Source organism: Amblyomma americanum, chromosome 11, assembly GCF_052857255.1.
Source record: "Amblyomma americanum isolate KBUSLIRL-KWMA chromosome 11, ASM5285725v1, whole genome shotgun sequence".
Classification (NCBI taxonomy): Eukaryota; Metazoa; Arthropoda; class Arachnida; order Ixodida; family Ixodidae; genus Amblyomma; species Amblyomma americanum.
The window spans coordinates 108,868,308-108,891,766 of record NC_135507.1 but is presented as its reverse complement, the minus strand read 5'-3'; the positions used below and the strand labels follow the sequence as shown (position 1 = coordinate 108,891,766).

Sequence of the window (23,459 nt, the reverse complement as noted above, 5' to 3'; positions counted from 1 at the left end):
TGTTTGAGCTTGACGGGGGCTGTAAGGAACACGCCAACTTTGTACCTACTTGCTACGTTCTTTAGTCCGTGGGAGACGCGGTGAACATATGGCAAAACGGCAAATTTCTTCTTTTCAGGCTGGACGTCTGTCGTAAGCGGAGTGGCCAGACGCTTTAATGACTGAATTAAACGAGAACACGCCCCTGCTATCATCTGGTCTTGATATCCAGCAAACTTAACCCTAGACAACTGGGTCTGGAAGCTATCTTGAATGGTGTGATGACAGGACTTGGTCAAAGCACTTCGCAAGCAAGAACTGATAATGCTATTTTTTACCAATTTGGAATGACCGGAGTGAGAATTAAGAAGTGTCTTTGACGACCTCGGGTTATACTTCCAGCAAACATGGTTCTGCTCGAAATGCAGCCGCACGTCTAAAAACTGCAGTTCGTCGTTAACTGGTGCCTCAAACGTGAACTGTAACCCCGACCCACACTCCCTGAACACTTTTAGAATGTCAACCATTCGAGCCGGAAAACGCCCACGTTCTACAAAAATAAGATAGTCATCGACATATCTGACAGTCTTGAGATGTAGGCCAGACAGGTTCTTTTCCAGATCCCTGTCAACGTACAACAGAAAAATGTCACTTAAGACAGGGGCGACGCTGAACCCGATGCACACTCCTGATTTCTGCGCAAATAGCTTGCCTTGCCATCCTATGAAAGTGGAATGCAAATAAAACCGTACCAATTCAAGGAAGTTTTCCACAGACATACCGCATCGTGTTACGAACGCCATTTCGTCATTATCATCTGTAATATACCTTTTCACACGCTTTAACAGGCAGTCATGTGGAAGGCTATAATACAGGTCTGTGACATCGATACTGAAGGCTGCACAGGCACTCGGGTTGTTCTCCTTCAAGAAGGAAACGAGGGCGTCGGAGTTGGGGATCTTGAGAGGGTCGAATGCATCCAAGGACGAAAGATGCCGTTGAAAAAATTTTGACACGTGGTGTTGCCATGTGCTCCTTTCCGATACAATCGCTCTGAAGGGTACATCAACTTTATGCGTCTTCGCGGTGAAAAATATGTCCAGGTGCAATTTCTTGCACTGCCCAACCTGCTTGGCCAAGCGTTCGAGGCCGAGAGTGTTCAGAAGGGAGACGCCTTGCTCCTTGACCTTGGCATCTTTCAGCGGAGACAACTCGAAGTTCTTCATGACCGCGGCCAGGGCTTTTTCTTGGAATTGGCTTTCAGAAAAGATGGTAAAACAGCCTTCCTTGTCAGACAACAAGACCCTTAGGTCCTTTGAACACATCCACTTCGCTATGGTGCCGACTGGATTGCGTTTGGCTGCTTTTGTCATGGTGCGCTCTAGGACTTCGACGCACTCTGTAATGCAACGGGGCCTATCATTTTCTTCCACCTTTTTCGCTATTCACCTTGATAGGGTGAGCTTTTCCGCCTTGTCTAGTGTGGGTTCAAAGGCATGCTTCGGGCCTAGCTTGAGTACGCTGCTGATGCTCTCGGGAATCTGTTGGTCAACAAAAGAGAAAACCTTGCCTTCTTGTAAGCCGCTCTTCTTATTCTTGGTCGGTAGTCGAGGACGAACATTGTTCCAGAGGAACTCGGTGAGACGATCAGATGTGGCACACCAACCACGGTAGGCACGGCCCATGCGCTGACTACCGTAGGTGCGCCCGCAGGAAACAATCAGACAGTCCTTGAAGTGACGGACTTGTCTCCACGACTCCGAGGCCAGGATGCGGCACAACCTTCGGCTGTGTCCTGAGGACGGCTGAAGGAACCCAAAGGTAACCACGAGTTCTGGAGGTGTTGAGCCGAGTCTCGCATACCACGATGCCTTCCTTGCTTGGCATACACAAATGGCTATGAGCGGCGCGAGCAACGCGGGGTTGTAGAAGGAAATGTTAGGACAGTGAAAAGAGCCCGTTGCATAAGAAATATGGTTTAGCAAAACGTTCATTTGAGCGAGTTGGTAGATATTCATGATTTGAACAGCGCGAACTACAAGGGACAAGAAAAGAAGGGAAACAGGACAAGCGCTGACTCGCAACTAAAAGGTTTATTCAATGAAACCTTCTTATATGAAGAAACAATCAAAGAGAAAAAATAACAAAAAACTAAAAACCATGAAACGCAACATTCGTCAGGTGCTCCCGAGATAATTCATCTCCCTATCGCAAAGGAACACAGAAGGTTTGCTGACGCACTTAAGTTGATCCCCTGCGATGTGAAAAGCCTCGACAACTTCTCGTGTCGTCTGATCACTGTGGGTGTATAGCACACGGGTTTGATTGAATAATGCAGTGCATTTTTTCTTTTTCTTTTTCATGACTCTACATTCTAGACAATGTTTGACCAAATGCGAAAGGTCATCACCATTGTTTAAGTTGTTCCTATGCTCTTGTAGGCGCTTGTTAAGGCAACGCCCTGTCTGACCAATGTAACGCGCTTCACAGGAAAGGGGTACACTGTATACAACACATGTTTTACAGGCCACAAACTTATCCCTGTGCGCAACGCCACATCCTTCTTTTTTCTCCTTGGTCTCTTTCTTTCTTTCAATGGCAGGGCATATCTGTTTGAGCTTGACGGGGGCTGTAAGGAACACGCCAACTTTGTACCTACTTGCTACGTTCTTTAGTCCGTGGGAGACGCGGTGAACATATGGCAAAACGGCAAATTTCTTCTTTTCAGGCTGGACGTCTGTCGTAAGCGGAGTGGCCAGACGCTTTAATGACTGAATTAAACGAGAACACGCCCCTGCTATCATCTGGTCTTGATATCCAGCAAACTTAACCCTAGACAACTGGGTCTGGAAGCTATCTTGAATGGTGTGATGACAGGACTTGGTCAAAGCACTTCGCAAGCAGGAACTGATAATGCTATTTTTTACCAATTTGGAATGACCGGAGTGAGAATTAAGAAGTGTCTTTGACGACCTCGGGTTATACTTCCAGCAAACATGGTTCTGCTCGAAATGCAGCCGCACGTCTAAAAACTGCAGTTCGTCGTTAACTGGTGCCTCAAACGTGAACTGTAACCGCGACCCACACTCCCTGAACACTTTCAGAATGTCAACCATTCGAGCCGGAAAACGCCCACGTTCTACAAAAATAAGATAGTCATCGACATATCTGACAGTCTTGAGATGTAGGCCAGACAGGTTCTTTTCCAGATCCCTGTCAACGTACAACAGAAAAATGTCACTTAAGACAGGGGCGACGCTGGACCCGATGTACACTCCTGATTTCTGCGCAAATAGCTTGCCTTGCCATCCTATGAAAGTGGAATGCAAATAAAACCGTACCAATTCAAGGAAGTTTTCCACAGACATCCCGCATCGTGTTACGAACGCCATTTCGTCATTATCATCTGTAATATACCTTTTCACACGCTTTAACAGGCAGTCATGTGGAAGGCTATAATACAGGTCTGTGACATCGATACTGAAGGCTGCACAGGCACTCGGGTTGTTCTCCTTCAAGAAGGAAACGAGGGCGTCGGAGTTGGGGATCTTGAGATGGTCGAATGCATCCAAGGACGAAAGATGCCGTTGCAAAAATTTTGACACGTGGTGTTGCCATGTGCTCCTTTCCGATACAATCGCTCTGAAGGGTACATCAACTTCATGCGTCTAAAACCGATGCGTTCAGATCTAGCTCGTTTCGTTCTAAAACGGCTTGTCTCGTTGTATTAGGCACGAATACATGCGTTTCGCGCAGTTCTGAGAGAAAAAGTTTTGAAGCGTATCACACGGACATTTGTAAAACCGGTGTGTTCAGATCTAGCTGGTTTCGCTCTAAAACAGCTTGTCGTTGTATTAAGCACGAATACATGCTTTTCGCGCAGTTATGAGAGAAAAAGTTTTGACGCGTATCACACGGACACTTGTAAAACCGATGTGTTCAGATCAAGCTCGTTTCGATCTAAATAAGGTTGTCTCGTTGTATTAAGCACGAATACATGCTTTTCGTGCAGTTATGAGAGAAAAAATTTTGACGCGTATCACACGGACACTTGTCTGTCGATTTGTGTGCCTCTCGTCCCGTCTTGTTCGTGCAGTTTATACCCTTTCTGTTCATCATGAACCAACTAGACCGCCAGAACGTCCGTTTACACTTGTAAAACCAATGTATTCAGATTTAGCTGATTTCGGGCTAAAACAGCTTGTCGCGTTGTATTAGGCACGAATACATGCTTTTCGCGCAGTTATGAGAGAAAAAGTTTTGACGCGTATCACACGGACACCTAAAACCGATGTGTTCAGATTTCGCTCGTTTCGGCCTAAAACAGCTTGTCTCGTTGTATTAAGCACGAATACATGCTTTTCGCGCAGTACTGAGAGAAAAAGGTTTGACGTGTATCACACGAACACTTGTAAAACCGATGCGTTCAGTTCTAGCTTGTTTCGCTCTTAAACGGCTTGTCTCGTTGTATTAACCACGAATACATGCTTTTCGCGCAGTTATGAGATGAAAAAGTTTGACGCGTATGACACGAACACTAAAACCGATGCGTTCAGATCTAGCTCGTTTCGTTCTAAAACGGCTTGTCTCGTTGTATTAGGCACGAATACATGCGTTTCGCGCAGTTCTGAGAGAAAAATTTTTGACGCGTATCACACGAACACTTGTAAAACCGATGTGTGCACATCTAGCTCGTTTCGCTCTAAAACAGCTTCTCTTGTTGTAATAAGCACGAATACATGCTTTTCGCGCAGATCGGAGAGAAAAATATTGGACGCGTATCCCACGAACACTTGTAAAACCGATGTGTTCAGATCTAGCTCGTTTCGTTCTAGAACTGCTTCTCTCATTGTATTAAGCACGAATACATGCTTTTCGTGCAGTTCTGAGAGAAAACGCTTTGACGCGTATAACACGAACACTTGTAAAACCGATGCGTTCAGATCTAGCTTGTTTCGCTCTTAAACGGCTTGTCTCGTTGTATTAACCACGAATACATGCTTTTCGCGCAGTTATGAGATGAAAAAGTTTGACGCGTATCACACGAACACTAAAACCGATGCGTTCAGATCTTGCTCGTTTCGTTCTAAAACGGCTTGTCTCGTTGTATTAGGCACGAATACATGCGTTTCGCGCAGTTCTGAGAGAAAAAGTTTTGATGATTTGAACAGCGCGAACTACAAGGGACAAGAAAAGAAGGGAAACAGGACAAGCGCTGACTCGTAACTAAAAGGTTTATTCAATGAAACCTTCTTATATGAAGAAACAATCAAAGGGAAAAAATAACAAAAAACTAAAAACCATGAAACGCAACATTAGTCAGGTGCTCCCGAGATAATTCATCTCCCTATCGCAAAGGAACACAGAAGGTTTGCTGACGCACTTAAGTTGATCCCCTGCGATGTGAAAAGCCTCGACAACTTCTCGTGTCGTCTGATCACTGTGGGTGTATAGCACACGGGTTTGATTGAATAATGCAGTGCATTTTTTCTTTTTCTTTTTCATGACTTTACATTCTAGACAATGTTTGACCAAATGCGAAAGGTCATCACCATTGTTTAAGTTGTTCCTATGCTCTTGTAGGCGCTTGTTAAGGCAACGCCCTGTCTGACCAATGTAACGCGCTCCACAGGAAAGGGGTACACTGTATACGACACATGTTTTACAGGCCACAAACTTATCCCTGTGCGCAACGCCACATCCTTCATTTTCTCCTTGGTCTCTTTCTTTCTTTCAATGGCAGGGCATATCTGTTTGAGCTTGACGGGGGCTGTAAGGAACACGCCAACTTTGTACCTACTTGCTACGTTCTTTAGTCCGTGGGAGACGCGGTGAACATATGGCAAAACGGCAAATTTCTTCTTTTCAGGCTGGACGTCTGTCGTAAGCGGAGTGGCCAGACGCTTTAATGACTGAATTAAACGAGAACACGCCCCTGCTATCATCTGGTCTTGATATCCAGCAAACTTAACCCTAGACAACTGGGTCTGGAAGCTATCTTGAATGGTGTGATGACAGGACTTGGTCAAAGCACTTCGCAAGCAGGAACTGATAATGCTATTTTTTACCAATTTGGAATGACCGGAGTGAGAATTAAGAAGTGTCTTTGACGACCTCGGGTTATACTTCCAGCAAACATGGTTCTGCTCGAAATGCAGCCGCACGTCTAAAAACTGCAGTTCGTCGTTAACTGGTGCCTCAAACGTGAACTGTAACCCCGACCCACACTCCCTGAACACTTTTAGAATGTCAACCATTCGAGCCGGAAAACGCCCACGTTCTACAAAAATAAGATAGTCATCGACATATCTGACAGTCTTGAGATGTAGGCCAGACAGGTTCTTTTCCAGATCCCTGTCAACGTACAACAGAAAAATGTCACTTAAGACAGGGGCGACGCTGGACCCGATGCACACTCCTGATTTCTGCGCAAATAGCTTGCCTTGCCATCCTATGAAAGTGGAATGCAAATAAAACCGTACCAATTCAAGGAAGTTTTCCACAGACATCCCGCATCGTGTTACGAACGCCATTTCGTCATTATCATCTGTAATATACCTTTTCACACGCTTTAACAGGCAGTCATGTGGAAGGCTATAATACAGGTCTGTGACATCGATACTGAAGGCTGCACAGGCACTCGGGTTGTTCTCCTTCAAGAAGGAAACGAGGGCGTCGGAGTTGGGGATCTTGAGAGGGTCGAATGCATCCAAGGACGAAAGATGCCGTTGAAAAAATTTTGACACGTGGTGTTGCCATGTGCTCCTTTCCGATACAATCGCTCTGAAGGGTACATCAACTTTATGCGTCTTCGCGGTGAAAAATATGTCCAGGTGCAATTTCTTGCACTGCCCAACCTGCTTGGCCAAGCGTTCGAGGCCGAGAGTGTTCAGAAGGGAGACGCCTTGCTCCTTGACCTTGGCCTCTTTCAGCGGAGACAACTCGAAGTTCTTCATGACCGCGGCCAGGGCTTTTTCTTGGAATTGGCTTTCAGAAAAGATGGTAAAACAGCCTTCCTTGTCAGACAACAGGACCCTTAGGTCCTTTGAACACATCCACTTCGCTATGGTGCCGACTGGATTGCGTTTGGCTGCTTTTGTCATGGTGCGCTCTAGGACTTCGACGCACTCTGTAATGCAACGGGGCCTATCATTTTCTTCCACCTTTTTGGCTATTGACCTTGATAGGGTGAGCTTTTCCGCCTTGTCTAGTGTGGGTTCAAAGGCATGCTTCGGGCCTAGCTTGAGTACGCTGCTGATGCTCTCGGGAATCTGTTGGTCAACAAAAGAGAAAACCTTGCCTTCTTGTAAGCCGCTCTTCTTATTCTTGGTCGGTAGTCGAGGACGAACATTGTTCCAGAGGAACTCGGTGAGACGATCAGATGTGGCACACCAACCACGGTAGGCACGGCCCATGCGCTGACTACCGTAGGTGCGCCCGCAGGAAACAATCAGACAGTCCTTGAAGTGACGGACTTGTCTCCACGACTCCGAGGCCAGGATGCGGCACAACCTTCGGCTGTGTCCTGAGGACGGCTGAAGGAACCCAAAGGTAACCACGAGTTCTGGAGGTGTTGAGCCGAGTCTCGCATACCACGATGCCTTCCTTGCTTGGCATACACAAATGGCTATGAGCGGCGCGAGCAACGCGGGGTTGTAGAAGGAAATGTTAGGACAGTGAAAAGAGCCCGTTGCATAAGAAATATGGTTTAGCAAAACGTTCATTTGAGCGAGTTGGTAGATATTCATGATTTGAACAGCGCGAACTACAAGGGACAAGAAAAGAAGGGAAACAGGACAAGCGCTGACTCGCAACTAAAAGGTTTATTCAATGAAACCTTCTTATATGAAGAAACAATCAAAGGGAAAAAATAACAAAAAACTAAAAACCATGAAACGCAACATTCGTCAGGTGCTCCCGAGATAATTCATCTCCCTATCGCAAAGGAACACAGAAGGTTTGCTGACGCACTTAAGTTGATCCCCTGCGATGTGAAAAGCCTCGACAACTTCTCGTGTCGTCTGATCACTGTGGGTGTATAGCACACGGGTTTGATTGAATAATGCAGTGCATTTTTTCTTTTTCTTTTTCATGACTCTACATTCTAGACAATGTTTGACCAAATGCGAAAGGTCATCACCATTGTTTAAGTTGTTCCTATGCTCTTGTAGGCGCTTGTTAAGGCAACGCCCTGTCTGACCAATGTAACGCGCTCCACAGGAAAGGGGTACACTGTATACGACACATGTTTTACAGGCCACAAACTTATCCCTGTGCGCAACGCCACATCCTTCTTTTTTCTCCTTGGTCTCTTTCTTTCTTTCAATGGCAGGGCATATCTGTTTGAGCTTGACGGGGGCTGTAAGGAACACGCCAACTTTGTACCTACTTGCTACGTTCTTTAGTCCGTGGGAGACGCGGTGAACATATGGCAAAACGGCAAATTTCTTCTTTTCAGGCTGGACGTCTGTCGTAAGCGGAGTGGCCAGACGCTTTAATGACTGAATTAAACGAGAACACGCCCCTGCTATCATCTGGTCTTGATATCCAGCAAACTTAACCCTAGACAACTGGGTCTGGAAGCTATCTTGAATGGTGTGATGACAGGACTTGGTCAAAGCACTTCGCAAGCAGGAACTGATAATGCTATTTTTTACCAATTTGGAATGACCGGAGTGAGAATTAAGAAGTGTCTTTGACGACCTCGGGTTATACTTCCAGCAAACATGGTTCTGCTCGAAATGCAGCCGCACGTCTAAAAACTGCAGTTCGTCGTTAACTGGTGCCTCAAACGTGAACTGTAACCGCGACCCACACTCCCTGAACACTTTCAGAATGTCAACCATTCGAGCCGGAAAACGCCCACGTTCTACAAAAATAAGATAGTCATCGACATATCTGACAGTCTTGAGATGTAGGCCAGACAGGTTCTTTTCCAGATCCCTGTCAACGTACAACAGAAAAATGTCACTTAAGACAGGGGCGACGCTGGACCCGATGTACACTCCTGATTTCTGCGCAAATAGCTTGCCTTGCCATCCTATGAAAGTGGAATGCAAATAAAACCGTACCAATTCAAGGAAGTTTTCCACAGACATCCCGCATCGTGTTACGAACGCCATTTCGTCATTATCATCTGTAATATACCTTTTCACACGCTTTAACAGGCAGTCATGTGGAAGGCTATAATACAGGTCTGTGACATCGATACTGAAGGCTGCACAGGCACTCGGGTTGTTCTCCTTCAAGAAGGAAACGAGGGCGTCGGAGTTGGGGATCTTGAGATGGTCGAATGCATCCAAGGACGAAAGATGCCGTTGCAAAAATTTTGACACGTGGTGTTGCCATGTGCTCCTTTCCGATACAATCGCTCTGAAGGGTACATCAACTTTATGCGTCTTCGCGGTGAAAAATATGTCCAGGTGCAATTTCTTGCACTGCCCAACCTGCTTGGCCAAGCGTTCGAGGCCGAGAGTGTTCAGAAGGGAGACGCCTTGCTCCTTGACCTTGGCCTCTTTCAGCGGAGACAACTCGAAGTTCTTCATCGGGTCCAGCGTCGCCCTTGTCTTAAGAGACATTTTCTGTTGTACGTTGACAGGGATCTGGAAAAGAACCTGTCTGGCCTACATCTCAAGACTGTCAGATATGTCGATGACTATCTTATTTTTGTAGAACGTGGGCGTTTTCCGGCTCGAATGGTTGACATTCTAAAAGTGTTCAGGGAGTGTGGGTCGGGGTTACAGTTCACGTTTGAGGCACCAGTTAACGACGAACTGCAGTTTTTAGACGTGCGGCTGCATTTCGAGCAGAACCATGTTTGCTGGAAGTATAACCCGAGGTCGTCAAAGACACTTCTTAATTCTCACTCCGGTCATTCCAAATTGGTAAAAAATAGCATTATCAGTTCCTGCTTGCGAAGTGCTTTGACCAAGTCCTGTCATCACACCATTCAAGATAGCTTCCAGACCCAGTTGTCTAGGGTTAAGTTTGCTGGATATCAAGACCAGATGATAGCAGGGGCGTGTTCTCGTTTAATTCAGTCATTAAAGCGTCTGGCCACTCCGCTTACGACAGACGTCCAGCCTGAAAAGAAGAAATTTGCCGTTTTGCCATATGTTCACCGCGTCTCCCACGGACTAAAGAACGTAGCAAGTAGGTACAAAGTTGGCGTGTTCCTTACAGCCCCCGTCAAGCTCAAACAGATATGCCCTGCCATTGAAAGAAAGAAAGAGACCAAGGAGAAAAAAGAAGGATGTGGCGTTGCGCACAGGGATAAATTTGTGGCCTGTAAAACATGTGTCGTATACAGTGTACCCCTTTCCTGTGGAGCGCGTTACATTGGTCAGACAGGGCGTTGCCTTAACAAGCGCCTACAAGAGCATAGGAACAACTTAAACAATGGTGATGACCTTTCGCATTTGGTCAAACATTGTCTAGAATGTAGAGTCATGAAAAAGAAAAAGAAAAAATGCACTGCATTATTCAATCAAACCCGTGTGCTATACACCCACAGTGATCAGACGACACGAGAAGTTGTCGAGGCTTTTCACATCGCAGGGGATCAACTTAAGTGCGTCAGCAAACCTTCTGTGTTCCTTTGCGATAGGGAGATGAATTATCTCGGGAGCACCTGACGAATGTTGCGTTTCATGGTTTTTAGTTTTTTGTTATTTTTTCCCTTTGATTGTTTCTTCATATAAGAAGGTTTCATTGAATAAACCTTTTAGTTGCGAGTCAGCGCTTGTCCTGTTTCCCTTCTTTTCTTGTCCCTTGTAGTTCGCGCTGTTCAAATCATGAATATCTACCAACTCGCCCAAATGAACGTTTTGCTAAAAAGTTTTGAAGCGTATCACACGGACATTTGTAAAACCGATGTTTTCAGATCTAGCTCGTTTCGCTCTAAAACAGCTTCTCGTTGTATTAATCACGAATACATGCTTTAAGCGCAGTTATGAGAGAAAAAGTTTTGACGCGTATCACAGGACACTTGTAAAACCGATGTGTTCAGATTTAGCTCGTTTCTGTCTAAAAAGCTTGTCTCGTTGTATTAAGCACGAATACATGCTTTTCGCGCAGCACTGAGAGAAAAAGGTTTGACGTGTATCACACGAACACTTGTAAAACCGATGTGTTCAGATCAAGCTCGTTTCGGTCTAAATAATGTTGTCTCGTTGTATTAAGCACGAATACATGCTTTTCGTGCAGTTATGAGGGAAAAAATTTTGACGCGTATCACACAGACTTGTCTGTCGATTTGTGTGCCTCTCGTCTCGTCTTGTTCGCGCAGTTTATACCCTTTCGGTTCATCATGAATCAACTAGCCCGCCAGAACGTCCGTTTACACTTGTAAAATTGATGTGTTCTGATTTTGCTCGTTTCGGTCTAAAACAGCTTGTCGTGTTGTATTAAGCACGAATACATGCTTTTCGCGCAGTACTTAGAGAAAAAGGTTTGACGTGTATCACACGACCAATTGTAAAACCGATGTGTTCAGATTTAGCTCGTTTCGGTCTAAAACAGCTTGTCGCGTTGTATTAAGCACGAATACATGCTTTTCGTACAGTTATGAGGAAAAAAGTTTGACGCGTATAACACGAACACTTGTAAAACCGATGCGTTCAGATCTAGCTTGTTTCGCTCTTAAACGGCTTGTCTCGTTGTATTAACCACGAATACATGCTTTAAGCGCAGTTATGAGAGAAAAAGTTTTGACGCGTATCACACGGACACTTGTGAAACCGATGTGTTCAGATCTAGCTCGTTTCTTTCTAAAACGGCTTGTCTCTTTTTATTAGGCACGAATACATGCGTTTCGCGCAGTTCTGAGAGAAAAAGATTTAAAGCGTATCACACGGACATTTGTAAAACCGATGTGTTAAGATCTAGCTCGTTTCGCTCTAAAACAGCTTCTCGTATTAATCACGAATACATGCTTTAAGTGCAGTTATGAGAGAAAAAGTTTTGACGCGTATCACACGGACACTTGTAAAACCGATGTGTTCAGATTTAGCCCGTTTCTGTCTAAAACAGCTTGTCTCGTTGTATTAAGCACTAATACATGCTTTTCGCGCAGTACTGAGAGAAAAAGTTTTGACGCGTATCTTACGGACACTTGTAAAACCGATGTGTTCAGATCTAGCTCGTTTCGGTCTAAATAAGGTTGTCTCGTTGTATTAAGCACGAATACATGCTTTTCGCGCAGTTATGAAAGAAAAATTTTTGACGCGTATCACACAGACACTTGTAAAACCGATGTGTTCAGATCTAGCTCGTTTCGCTCTAAAACAGCTTCTCTTTGTATTAAGCACGAATACATGCTTTTCGCGCAGTTATGAGAGAAAAATTTTTGACGCGTATCACACGAACACTTGTAAAACCGATGTGTTCACATCTAGCTAGTTTCGCTCTAAAACAGCTTCTCTCGCTGTAATAAGCACGAATACATGCTTTTCGCGCAGATCGGAGAGAAAAATATTGGACGCGTATCACACGAACACTTGTAAAACTGATGTGTTCAGATCTAGCTCGTTTCGTTCTAACACTGCTTCTCTCATTGTATTAAGCACGAATACATGCTTTTCGTGCAGTTCTGAGAGAAAACGCTTTGACGCGTATAACACGAACACTTGTAAAACCGATGCGTTCAGATCTAGCTTGTTTCGCTCTTGAACGGCTTGTCTCGTTGTATTAACCACGAATACATGCTTTTCGCGCAGTTATGAGATGAAAAAGTTTGACGCGTATTACACGAACACTAAAACCGATGCGTTCAGATCTAGCTCGTTTCGGTCTAAATAAGGTTGTCTTGTTGTATTAGGCACGAATACATGCGTTTCGCGCAGTTCTGAGAGAAAAAGTTTTGAAGCGTATCACACGGACATTTGTAAAACCTGTGTGTTCAGATCTAGCTCGTTTCGCTCTAAAACAGCTTCTCGTTGTATTAATCACGAATACATGCTTTAAGCCCATTTATGAGAGAAAAAGTTTTGACGCGTATCACAGGACACTTGTAAAACCGATGTGTTCAGATTTAGCTCGTTTCTGTCTAAAACAGCTTGTCTCGTTGTATTAAGCATCGAATACATGGTTTTTGCACATTACTGAGAGAAAAAGTTTTGACGCGTATCACACGGACACTTGTAAAACCGATGTGTTCAGATCAAGCTCGTTTCGCTCTAAATAATGTTGTCTCGTTGTATTAAGCACGAATACATGCGTTTCGTGCAGTTATGAGGGAAAAAATTTTGACGCGTATCACACAGAGACTTGTCTGTCGATTTGTGTGCCTCTCGTCTCGTCTTGTTCGCGCAGTTTATACCCTTTCGGTTCATCATGAATCAACTAGCCCGCCAGAACGTCCGTTTACACTTGTAAAACCGATGTGTTCAGATTTCGCTCGTTTCGGTCTAAAACAGCTTGTCGTGTTGTATTAAGCACGAATACATGCTTTTCGCGCAGTACTTAGAGAAAAAGGTTTGACGTGTATCACACGACCAATTGTAAAACCGATGTGTTCAGATTTAGCTCGTTTCGGTCTAAAACAGCTTGTCGCGTTGTATTAAGCACGAATACATGCTTTTCGTACAGTTATGAGGGAAAAAGTTTGACGCGTATAACACGAACACTTGTAAAACCGATGCGTTCAGATCTAGCTTGTTTCGCTCTTAAACGGCTTGTCTCGTTGTATTAACCACGAATACATGCTTTAAGCGCAGTTATGAGAGAAAAAGTTTTGACGCGTATCACACGGACACTTGTGAAACCGATGTGTTCAGATCTAGCTCGTTTCTTTCTAAAACGGCTTGTCTCTTTGTATTAGGCACGAATACATGCGTTTCGCGCAGTTCTGAGAGAAAAAGATTTAAAGCGTATCACACGGACATTTGTAAAACCGATGTGTTCAGATCTAGCTCGTTTCGCTCTAAAACAGCTTCTCGTATTAATCACGAATACATGCTTTAAGTGCAGTTATGAGAGAAAAAGTTTTGACGCGTATCACACGGACACTTGTAAAACCGATGTGTTCAGATTTAGCCCGTTTCTGTCTAAAACAGCTTGTCTCGTTGTATTAAGCACTAATACATGCTTTTCGCGCAGTACTGAGAGAAAAAGTTTTGACGCGTATCGTACGGACACTTGTAAAACCGATGTGTTCAGATCTAGCTCGTTTCGGTCTAAATAAGGTTGTCTCGTTGTATTAAGCACGAATACATGCTTTTCGCGCAGTTATGAAAGAAAAATTTTTGACGCGTATCACACAGACACTTGTAAAACCGATGTCTTCAGATCTAGCTCGTTTCGCTCTAAAACAGCTTCTCTTTGTATTAAGCACGAATACATGCTTTTCGCGCAGTTATGAGAGAAAAATTTTTGACGCGTATCACACGAACACTTGTAAAACCGATGTGTTCACATCTAGCTCGTTTCGCTCTAAAACAGCTTCTCTCGTTGTAATAAGCACGAATACATGCTTTTCGCGCAGATCAGAGAGAAAAATATTGGACGCGTATCACACGAACACTTGTAAAACCGATGTGTTCAGATCTAGCTCGTTTCGTTCTAAAACTGCTTCTCTCATTGTATTAAGCACGAATACATGCTTTTCGTGCAGTTCTGAGAGAAAACGCTTTGACGCGTATAACACGAACACTTGTAAAACCGATGCGTTCAGATCTAGCTTGTTTCGCTCTTGAACGACTTGTCTCGTTGTATTAACCACGAATACATGCTTTTCGCGCAGTTATGAGATGAAAAAGTTTGACGCGTATCACACGAACACTAAAACCGATGCGTTCAGATCTAGCTCGTTTCGTTCTAAAACGGCTTGTCTTGTTGTATTAGGCACGAATACATGCGTTTCGCGCAGTTCTGAGAGAAAAAGTTTTGAAGCGTATCACACGGACATTTGTAAAACCGGTGTGTTCAGAACTAGCTCGTTTCGCTCTAAAACAGCTTCTCGTTGTATTAATCACGAATACATGCTTTAAGCCCAGTTATGAGAGAAAAAGTTTTGACGCGTATCACAGGACACTTGTAAAACCGATGTGTTCAGATTTAGCTCGTTTCTCTCTAAAACAGCTTGTCTCGTTGTATTAAGCACGAATACATGCTTTTCGCACATTACTGAGAGAAAAAGTTTTGACGCGTATCACACGGACACTTGTAAAACCGATGTGTTCAGATCAAGCTCGTTTCGGTCTAAATAAGGTTGTCTCGTTGTATTAAGCACGAATACATGCTTTTCGTGCAGTTATGAGGGAAAATTGTTTGAGGCGTATCACACAGAGACTTGTAAAACCGATGTGTTCCGATCTAGCTCGCTCGCTCTAAAACAGCTTCTCGTGGTATTAGGCACGATTACATGCTTTTCGCGCTGTTATGAGAGAAAAAGTTTTGACGCGTATCACAGGACACTTGTAAAACCGATGTGTTCAGATTTAGCTCGTTTCTGTCTAAAACAGCTTGTCTCGTTGTATTAAGCACGAATACATGGTTTTCGCGCATTACTGAGAGAAAAAGTTTTGACGCGTATCACACGGACACTTGTAAAACCGATGTGTTCAGATCAAGCTCGTTTCGGTCTAAATAATGTTGTCTCGTTGTATTAAGCACGAATACATGCTTTTCGTGCAGTTATGAGGGAAAAAATTTTGACGCGTATCACACAGAGACTTGTCTGTCGATTTGTGTGCCTCTCGTCTCGTCTTGTTCGCGCAGTTTATACCCTTTCGGTTCATCATGAGTCAACTAGCCCGCCAGAACGTCCGTTTACACTTGTAAAACCGATGTGTTCAGATTTCGCTCGTTTCGGTCTAAAACAGCTTGTCGTGTTGTATTAAGCACGAATACATGCTTTTCGCGCAGTACTTAGAGAAAAAGGTTTGACGTGTATCACACGACCAATTGTAAAACCGATGTGTTCAGATTTAGCTCGTTTCGGTCTAAAACAGCTTGTCGCGTTGTATTAAGCACGAATACATGCTTTTCGTACAGTTATGAGGGAAAAATTTTGACGCGTATAACACGAACACTTGTAAAACCGATGCGTTCAGATCTAGCTTGTTTCGCTCTTAAACGGCTTGTCTCGTTGTATTAACCACGAATACATGCTTTAAGCGCAGTTATGAGAGAAAAAGTTTTGACGCGTATCACACGGACACTTGTGAAGCCGATGTGTTCAGATCTAGCTCGTTTCGTTCTAAAACGGCTTGTCTCTTTGTATTAGGCACGAATACATGCGTTTCGCGCAGTTCTGAGAGAAAAAGATTTAAAGCGTATCACACGGACATTTGTAAAACCGATGTGTTCAGATCTAGCTCGTTTCGCTCTAAAACAGCTTCTCGTATTAATCACGAATACATGCTTTAAGTGCAGTTATGAGAGAAAAAGTTTTAACGCGTATCACACGGACACTTGTAAAACCGATGTGTTCAGATTTAGCCCGTTTCTGTCTAAAACAGCTTGTCTCGTTGTATTAAGCACGAATACATGCTTTTCGCGCAGTACTGAGAGAAAAAGTTTTGACGCGTATCTTACGGACACTTGTAAAACCGATGTGTTCAGATCTAGCTCGTTTCGGTCTAAATAATGTTGTCTCGTTGTATTAAGCACGAATACATGCTTTTCGCGCAGTTATGAAAGAAAAAGTTTTGACGCGTATCACACAGACTCTTGTAAAACCGATGTGTTCAGATCTAGCTCGTTTCGCTCTAAAACAGCTTCTCTTTGTATTAAGCACGAATACATGCTTTTCGCGCAGTTATGAGAGAAAAATTTTTGACGCGTATCACACGAACACTTGTAAAACCGATGTGTTCACATCTAGCTCGTTTCGCTCTAAAACAGCTTCTCTCGTTGTAATAAGCACGAATACATGCTTTTCGCGCAGATCGGAGAGAAAAATATTGGACGCGTATCACACGAACACTTGTAAAACCGATGTGTTCAGATCTAGCTCGTTTCGTTCTAAAACTGCTTCTCTCATTGTATTAAGCACGAATTCATGCTTTTCGTGCAGATCTGAGAGAAAACGCTTTGACGCGTATAACACGAACACTTGTAAAACCGATGCGTTCAGATCTAGCTTGTTTCGCTCTTGAACGGCTTGTCTCGTTGTATTAACCACGAATACATGCTTTTCGCGCAGTTTTGAGATGAAAAAGTTTGACGCGTATCACACGAACACTAAAACCGATGCGTTCAGATCTAGCTCGTTTCGTTCTAAAACGGCTTGTCTCGTTGTATTAGGCACGAATACATGCGTTTCGCGCAGTTCTGAGAGAAAATGTTTTGAAGCGTATCACACGGACATTTGTAAAACCGATGTGTTCAGATCTAGCTCGTTTCGCTCTAAAACAGCTTCTCGTTGTATTAATCACGAATACATGCTTTAAGCCCAGTTATGAGAGAAAAAGTTTTGACGCGTATCACAGGACACTTGTAAAACCGATGTGTTCAGATTTAGCTCGTTTCTGTCTAAAACAGCTTCTCTCGTTGTATTAAGCACGAATACATGCTTTTCGCGCATTACTGAGAGAAAAAGTTTTGACGCGTATCACACGGACACTTGTAAAACCGATGTGTTCAGATCAAGCTAGTTTCGGTCTAAATAAGGTTGTCTCGTTGTATTAAGCACGAATACATGCTTTTCGTGCAGTTATGAGGGAAAATATTTTGACGCGTATCACACAGAGACTTGTAAAACCGATGTGTTCAGATCTAGCTCGCTCGCTCTAAAACAGCTTCTCGTGGTATTAGGCACGATTACATGCTTTTCGCGCTGTTATGAGAGAAAAACTTTTTGACGCGTATCACACGGACACTTGTCTGTTGATTTGTGTGCCTCTCGTCCCGTCTTGTTCGCGCAGTTTATACCCTTTCGGTTCATCATGAATCATCTAGCCCGCCAGAACGTCCGTTTACACTTGTAAAACCGATGTGTTCAGATTTCGCTCGTTTCGGCCTAAAACAGCTTGTCTCGTTGTATTAAGCACGAATACATGCTTTTCGCGCAGTACTGAGAGAAAAAGGTTTAACGTGTATCACACGACCAATTGTAAAACCGATGTGTTCAGATATAGCTCGTTTCGGTCTAAACCAGCTTGTCTCGTTGTATTAAGCACGAATACATGCTTTTCGCGCAGTTATGAGAAAAATTTTGACGCGTATCACACAGACACTTGTAAATCCGATGTGTTCAGATCTAGCTCGTTTCGCTCTAGAACAGCTTCTTGTATTAATCACGAATACATGCTTCTCGCGCAGTTATGAGAGAAAAAGTTTTGACGCGTATCACACGGACACTTGTAAAACCGATGTGTTCAGATTTAGCCCGTTTCTGTCTAAAACAGCTTGTCTCGTTGTATTAAGCACGAATACATGCTTTTCACGCTGTACTGAGAGAAAAAGTTTTGACGCGTATCTTACGGACACTTGTAAAACCGATGTGTTCAGATCTAGCTCGTTTCAGTCTAAATAAGGTTGTCTCGTTGTATTAAGCACGAATACATGCTTTTCGCGCAGTTATGAGAGAAAAGTTTTGCCGCGTATCACACAGACACTTGTAAAACCGATGTGTTCAGATCTAGCTCGTTTCGCTCTAATACAGCTTCTCTTTGTATTAAGCACGAATACATGCTTTTCGCGCAGTTATGAGAGAAAAATTTTTGACGCGTATCACACGAACACTTGTAAAACCGATGTGTTCACATCTAGCTCGTTTCGCTCTAATACAGCTTCTCTCGTTGTAATAAGCACGAATACATGCTTTTCGCGCAGATCGGAGAGAAAAATATTGGACGCGTATCACATGAACACTTGTAAAACCGATGTGTTCAGATCTAACTCGTTTCGTTCTAAAACTGCTTCTCTCATTGTATTAAGCACGAATACATGCTTTTCGTGCAGTTCTGAGAGAAAACGCTTTGACGCGTATAACACGAACATTTGTAAAACCGATGCGTTCAGATCTAGCTTGGTTTGCTCTTAAACGGCTTGTCTCGTATTAACCACGAATATTTGCTTCTCGCGCAGTTATGAGATGAAAAATTTTGACGCCTATCACACGAACACTAAAACCGATGCGTTCAGATCTAGCTCGTTTCGTTCTAAAACGGCTTGTCTCGTTGTATTAGGCACGAATACATGCGTTTCGCGCAGTTCTGAGAGAAAAAGTTTTGAAGCGTATCACACGGACATTTGTAAAACCGGTGTGTTCAGATCTAGCTCGTTTGGCTCTAAAACAGCTTGTCGTTGTATTAAGCACGAATACATGCTTTTCGCGCAGTTATGAGAGAAAAAGTTTTGACGCGTATCACACGGACACTTGTAAAACCGATGTGCTCAGATCAAGCTCGTTTCGGTCTAAATAAGGTTGTCTCGTTGTATTAAGCACGAATACATGCTTTTCGTGCAGTTATGAGAGAAAACATTTTGACGCGTATCACACAGAGACTTGTAAAACCGATGTGTTCAGATCTAGCTCGCTCGCTCTAAAACAGCTTCTCGTGGTATTAGGCACGATTACATGGTTTTCGCGCAGTTATGAGAGAAAAAAAATTTTGACGCGTATCACACGGACACTTGTCTGTCGATTTGTGTGCCTCTCGTCCCGTCTTGTTCGCGCAGTTTATACCCTTTCTGTTCATCATAAACCAACTAGCCCGCCAGAACGTCCGTTTACACTTGTAAAACCGATGTGTTCAGATTTAGCTGGTTTCGGGCTAAAACAGCTTGTCGCGTTGTATTAAGCACGAATACATGCTTTTCGCGCAGTTATGAGAGAAAAAGTTTTATTTATTTATTTATTTATTTATTAGTACCTCACAGGCCCCGAAGAGCATTGGGTGAGGGGGGCAAATACAGATGTACATACAGATAAAAAAAAAACCATAATATCGGTGCAAGAACGCGGTACAAGTCAAATACAAGAAAGGAACACGAAATTTATACAAAACCGAGTTAAAATAACGTCAGACACGAAACAACGTTAAGAACAAATGAAACTGTTGTACATTTCGAACATCACTATGGCAATAAATGTATACATAGATGTTTTTTAAACTCACCAGGATCAATGAAAGAGATTATGTTGTCAGGAAGATCATTCCAGAGTTTTATTGCTCTAGGTAATGCAGAGGAATTAAACGACAGGGTCTTCCCATATATCCGGTTGAAGCTGAGTTGATTGTGTAAGCGTTGTGAAGAGCGGAAAGGTGATGCCAGAGGTAACAACGAAGGACGGGTGTGAACATATTTATGGAATAAACACAGAAAAGAAATGGAGCGACGAATTTCAAGTATCTGTATGTCATTAAGGTATTTATGCTGGGATACACTTGCGAGGGGACTATAATTGCTAAAAATGTACCGGGCAGCTCTGCTTTGAATGGACTCGAGCATATCTATGAGATATTTTTGATGGGGAGACCATATAGGTGAGATAAATTCCAGCTGTGGGCGAACAAATGTAAAATATGCAAGTTTTCGAACGGAGCTAGGTGAGGTTCGAAGGTTCCGGCGTATGAAACCTAATGTCCTCGACGCTTTGTTGCAGACTGCAGAAATATGAGAAGACCATGAAAGATTTGGTGTGAACTGAATTCCAGGGTATTTGTACGACGTAACCCTTGATAGAGAGGTATTATTTATAGAGTATATGAAGTTAGAAACAACATGCTTGCGGCTAAAAGTCATTGATTTACATTTATTAGGGTTAAGAATCATTTGCCAGTTTTGACACCAATCAACATTAGTGTCAAGGTCATTTTGAAGGGTCAGGTGGTCAGTCTCAGAAGCGATCTTACGGTAAACAACACAGTCGTCTGCGAAAAGGCGTAAACGGGATGAAATGTTAGTGGGAAGGTCGTTAATGTAGATTAGAAAAAGTAAGGGTCCAAGTACGCTTCCCTGTGGTACGCCTGAGGTTACGTCACATAGGGATGAGGAAGAGCCGTTGACAACTGTGAATTGCTGACGTAATGAGAGAAAGTTTCGAAGCCAAGATAATTGAGGGAATCAAGGGAAAGGGTAGATAATTTTGTAAAAAGCCGGCCATGTGCAACTCTGTCAAATGCTTTTGAGAAATCTAAAAAAATGCAATCTGTTTGCTGGTTATCATCCATGTTGAAATGCAGGTCAGTAGTAAATTCAAATATCTGGGTATCACATGAGTAGCCTTTCCTAAAACCATGCTGATTTGAAAAGAAGAAGTCATTTCGTTCCAGATGGTTGTAAATGTGAGAAGCGATAATATGCTCAAGTAATTTACAGCATATGCATGTTAACGAAATAGGCCGATAGTTATCAGGAGAGTTTTTGTTACCCGTTTTGAAGACAGGGATGACTTTGGCTTTTTTCCAGTCAGTGGGCAGTTCTCCGGAGGATAATGATTGCTGAAATATATGACACAAAATCTGGCTGGAAATTGAAATGGTGTTTTTAAGTATCTTCGAGTTAATGTTGTCCACTCCGGCAGATGATGATAACTTTAGATTTTTAATTAGTGATGCGATACCCTCAGCACTAATGGTGATGGGCTCCATGAATGGGTAGTCAGACTCGAGAACAATTGGCATACTGGAATAATCTTCCTTAGTAAACACTGATGCAAAAAATCTGTTGAACGCGGTTGGACATTCAGTGTCAGCTAGCGGCAAGTCATCAGTATTGTGTAGTTGTATGAGGTCATGTTTACTTTCGGGAGATATAGTCTGCCAAAACTTCTTAGGATTAGTCTGCAAAAGTGACGGCAGATCATGAGTGAAGTATTTGTTTTTGGCAGCGGTAACAGCAGAACAGTACGCTTTCAAACACAGTTTATATCTTTCCAACGAGGTTGAAGAAGGAGCAGATCTAGCTTTTCTGTATAGGCGCTTCTTTTTATTCCGTAATCGACGGAGGGTCTTGTTGAACCATGGATTTTTTATGTCATTAGCTATTGTAATCAGAGGAACATGTTTCTCTATCAGTGCAGATAGTTTGTGTTTGAAGAACAACCAGTTTTCTTCGGTAGATCGTTCGTTCCTTAGCGGGAAAAACACCTCATTGAAAAATGAGGCAAGGTCCGTGTTAATTTTATCATATCGTGCTTTACTATAATCTCTAATTTTTTAGTTGTAATACCTGCAAACAAGCTCGCAACTAGAATATCAAACTGCAACATCTTATGATCGCTAAATCCGTCAAGATACATAACCGGCCCTATGGTATCGGGAGCAGTGGATAGAGCTAAGTCAAGAATGTTAGAACCACGCGTATTCTGGCTAATCACTTGAAATAAATTGAAATCTAGTGTTAGGTTGATGAATTCTGTTGCAGCATGACTAGTTGAAGACAAAGAAGGCCAATCTATTTCAGGAAAATTAAAATCACCCAACAAGTAGATGTTGTTAGGTGAACTGTGTTCGACAGCGGCAGCAATGCTAGACCGAAGATCATGAATGAAAGAAGTCGTACAATCGGGCGGACGGTAACACACTCCAAGAAGTAAATTCGAAGATATAGTTTTGCAGGCAGCCCAAACTATTTCGAGGTCTGAGTTAGAATTGATAGCAGTGGATGGTAACGTTTTTTTAATACCAAGAAGCACCCCACCCCCTCTTTTATCTGCACGGTCATGTCTGTAGATATTGTAAGCATGGGCGTCTGGAAAGATTTCATTGTCTTTGATACCGGCGTGCAACCAAGTTTCAGTTAAAGCAACTATATCAGATTCACTGTCTTGCAGAAAAGAGCAGAGATGATCACGTTTAGGCATCAAGCTTCGGATATTAGAAAATGAAAGGGACAGCGTCGGAGCCTGGGGGCATGACGTGGACTGAGGACAATCACGCAATCTAGGTGCATTGCCTAGCTATGGTGATACTAATATGACCGAATCAGTGGCTCGGTCATACGCATATGTTCGTTTGTCCATTCTAAGTTTATCAAATGCCAGTTTATAAGACTTGGATTTTGACTTTGCAAATTTGGTCAACTTGCTTCTAGCCTCACGAGTTGTAGCGGAAAAATCCTCACGGATTGCAAAACTGGAGTCCTTCAATTTGTGGCCATTTGAAAGGTTGTTCTGCTTGTCTTTAAAGAAGGTCATCTTGGCAATGATTGGTCTGTGCCTATCAGTTTTGAATTTGCCTAATCTATGAACCCTTTCAAACTGTGAAGCAGTCATGGATAAATCTAGGTGCTCTGAACAAAATGCAATGACTTTCCCTTCGGAATCTGCCCAGCTTTCGTCTTCCACATCGTCGATGCCAAAGAAAAGCAAGTTATTTCGGCGCAATCTATTTTCAGCATCATCACACCTTGAGTAAATACTAGAAAGCTGGGAAGAAATGGCTTGTATGGCATTGTCAGTTACAAGAGAATCAGGCCTATCAAGTGAGGTTGCCGTTGCCTCGAGGGCTGCCACTCTCAACGTCAGCTGCTTGACTTCTTTATCGGTAGCATCCTGCCTTTCTTTAACACCTTTGATTTCATTAAGT

General features: G+C 43.2%; 1 protein-coding gene across 1 annotated transcript; it reads right to left on the bottom strand.

Annotated features, from left to right (window-relative positions):
* Positions 1-1,424: 1,424 nt before the first annotated feature.
* On the bottom strand, positions 1,425-9,557 carry LOC144109846 (uncharacterized). Its single transcript, XM_077642626.1, has 4 exons — positions 9,426-9,557; positions 5,769-7,514; positions 2,624-3,047; positions 1,425-1,774 (listed from the first exon to the last, which is right to left on the bottom strand). Exons 1-4 carry the CDS (start codon positions 9,555-9,557, stop codon positions 1,425-1,427), a joined length of 2,652 nt encoding a protein of 883 aa, XP_077498752.1.
* Positions 9,558-23,459: the final 13,902 nt, after the last annotated feature.